Source organism: Echinops telfairi, unplaced genomic scaffold (assembly GCF_000313985.2).
Source record: "Echinops telfairi isolate 266 unplaced genomic scaffold, ASM31398v2 ScPeMD7_7424;HRSCAF=8462, whole genome shotgun sequence".
NCBI lineage: Eukaryota > Metazoa > Chordata > Mammalia > Afrosoricida > Tenrecidae > Echinops > Echinops telfairi.
Window position 1 is genome coordinate 86275103 of NW_022111324.1, and position 3228 is coordinate 86278330.

Sequence of the window (3228 nt, forward strand, 5' to 3'; positions counted from 1 at the left end):
AATCAGGAAAAGGAGCATGATGGAGGTGCATACGTAGTTGCAGGTTTGAATGGTTATAGGATTGCTTCTGAGGTTTTAATCACCTAGCTACGGGTAGTTAGGGTATGACTCATGATCATAGGACCCCGAGTCACAGAGTCACAAGACAATCCCAGGAGCCCAATCTTTACCTTCAATCAGATAACACGTGTCTGATTAGCTTCCTTTTCCAGTAAATGATTAAGGACATGTCCAGTAAATTCCTTACTTCTTTCTGGGAACACATTGTTGCTGTTTAGCTCGCTTCCAACTGCATTCTTCCTGAGGGGACACTGCGTTTCCCTGGTCTTGCCTGGACCTGTCTAAATAAACACAGCCCCATGGTTGGCTTGATGGACAGCAAAGATTGGGGAAGTAACACAAAGAACCAAAACGACATCCGAATTTATGTCAAGGCTCAAAATGGAGTTAGGGCCCCCGTGTAGATTGCAGACTGCCACAAACCAAGCACGGTGGAACTTAAGCTCTCATACACCAGTGATACCTCCAAACATGTCTCACATCAACGTAATAGAAGCAAGGGATAAAATGATAATACATGACGTGTATGACAGTGTCTTCCTTTGAGGTAGGGGAGAGCGGAGTGGAATTAGGGATGCTTAAAGGGGACATAAAGTTTAAATATCACCAAACAATTCCATTAGCACGTATGATTCAAGTATTTGCTATGGGATTCTTTGACTTCAGGGTTGTTGTTTTGCTTGTTTTGATTTTTTCCCCTAACTGAAGAAGTGGGGAAAAAGGTCTTACTTGGTACAGTGATCCATGGCTCTGTGTTTTCTTGCGTATATTTGTGCCTTCAAAGGCCCCTTATAAAATCAGGCAGAATGAGCATTCCCTTGTTCCTTTGTCTCCTCAGAAGAGGAAAAAAGCGCACAAAAATTGAGTGACTCAGCCGCTTTGAGGTCCAGTGAGTGAGGCAAGGACTGGCACTCAATGTCTGATTACAAGTATATTAGAGATTGAATCCTGAGCAGCTTGGTTTGCAAAGGTCTACGGATAGCAGTGGCAGGCCAAAATCCATTTACTCAGAGTCCCCACATGGATGGAGCCTCATGGACTGCTGCCTGATCATTAACCAAGGGTGTAGATAATCTGATCATAACCAAGGGTGTAGAATAGATGACCTCTACCCCTCTCTGGCCAGCCCTGGTGTGTCCTTGATGGAAGTCACATACTGGGGACAGTAAAGGGGGTCGCACAGTCATGATCATGCCCTATCAGTCTTACCCTGACTGCCTGGGTCAGAAGGCCCTGGACCAGTGGTTCTCAACCTTCTTACTGCGGCGACCCTTTAATACAGTTCCTCATGTTGTGGTGACCCCCACGACCATAAAATTATTTTCGTTGCTACTTCATAACTGTAATTTTGAGACTGTTATGAATCAGGTGACCCCTGTGAAAGGGTCATTCGACCCCCAAAGGGATCGTGACTCAAAGGTTAAGAACCGCTGCGTCTGGACCAATCTTGTAAGCCCTTCTAACAATGTATGTGCCCCAATCCTGGTCTTGTTCCTGCTTCTACAGTCCCGCTTGTGATTGTGATCTATTGATCTGTCACCAATTATATATTTGACAGTTTACTTTGCTCCCCAACTCCCACACCCTATGGAGTGGTTACATAATTCCGTGTCAACTTGAAGATGTAACGCTGTCGGGGTGGAGTCTAGCCTGTCAATCAGGTTACTGCCTGATGGTGCCTCCCTGTTGGCGTGACCTTCTCATAAGGAGGGTGCTGGAAACCTCCTTCTCTCTTTCTGCCTTCACCTTGCTGTTGATGAGCCAGGTGGAGACCTGCATGACCCCTGTGACGCAGCCCCCGCCATTGGATCCGCACAGCATGCGCTGGTCAACTTGAGCCGGGGCCCATCCAGCTGGAAAATATGAACACTGTGTGTTCTTGCACACATATCCCCAGTCCTCATCCCCCACAGCCGCCTTCCCCTCCCTGGGTATCTAGGCAGAATCCCCTTTCATTGTCAGCCTCTTCACTGACGCTCCCTACTCTTCCTTCCCACTATCTACTTTTAAAGTTTTCATCAACATTATCCAAAATGTATTACTTAATTTCCTCCCACAAGCTCCTAGCCTACTTACTGCCTGGATTCTTCATCTTGAAAGAAATTGCTGTGTCCTGCCACCAGTCCCTCTGGCTGGATGATAGAACCATTCTTGCATTGTCTCTTTCTCCTGCCCTACAGCCGTTTCGCAGACACTTCTAGTGGCTTTCTTCTGTGGAAGGACTCGACTGAACACACCTTTGTAAATCCAGGTCCCCCTGCCCAGCTCTCAGGATTCTCCTTATTCGAGTTTCTGGTTGTATCCCAAACGCACATCACTTTGTACCATCAAATCCAGTTGTTTATAAGCTCATGGTCTGTCTGCTCCTACCCGCGAAGGTGGGCTCTATGGAAGCCGAGGTGTGTATCTCCTTGGTCCTGCTGGCCCACCTGGGGCAGTGCTTGGCACAGAGCACTTCTTCAATGGAACCAAAGTCTGCAGACTGCACTCGTCAGGCACTTCGAACCAGCGCCGTGGACAAAGGCTGAGGCAGACAGGGTGCGAGTGGTAGGGCCAGGACGGAGGTGAAGAGGAAGGCCGTCCCAGGAGTCTCAGAAGTCATTTAGGAAGACAAAGCAGCAAAAACATGGCTTATGCAGATGGTTCCCTGAGGTAACAGGTCTTTGATGGACACCCCAGCACCCAGAGGAGTCAGTCAAGGGACAATCGACACTTTGGGCAAGTCAGCACAGCTGAAATCAAGTCTGGCAAACTCAATAGCTCTAAGAACAGAGCCTGTTTATCTAAAGCACTGAGGAGTGGGGCGGGAAGCGGGCAATAAAACTGAACATGGGCGGGGCCAGGGCGGGTGCGCGGCGGCGGCGGGGTGGCTGGGCCGGCGGCGGCGGCGGTACGAGGCGCGCGCTCGGGGTCCCGGTCGCGAGGAGGAGGAGGATGGGGCGCGCGGAGGGGAAATGGCTGCCGAAAACAAGCCGGAAGAGCGTTTCCCAAAGTGTATTCTGCGGAACTAGCACCTACTGTGTTCTCAACACCGTGCCACCTATAGAAGATGATCATGGGAACAGCAATAGTAGTCATGTAAAAATCTTTTTACCGAAAAAGCTGCTGGAATGTCTGCCGAAATGTTCAAGTTTACCAAAAGAGAGGCACCGCTGGAACACTAATGAG

The 3228-nt window shown here is 49.0% G+C and overlaps 1 protein-coding gene across 1 annotated transcript; it reads left to right on the forward strand.

Moving 5' to 3' along the window:
• Window positions 1-2954: 2954 nt before the first annotated feature.
• On the forward strand, window positions 2955-3228 carry LOC101650167 (calmodulin-binding transcription activator 1-like; the record flags this gene model as incomplete). The annotated part of the gene is made up of 1 exon (XM_045298209.1): window positions 2955-3228. A coding segment is annotated over exon 1 (234 nt), but the record flags the coding sequence as incomplete, so codon positions are not given.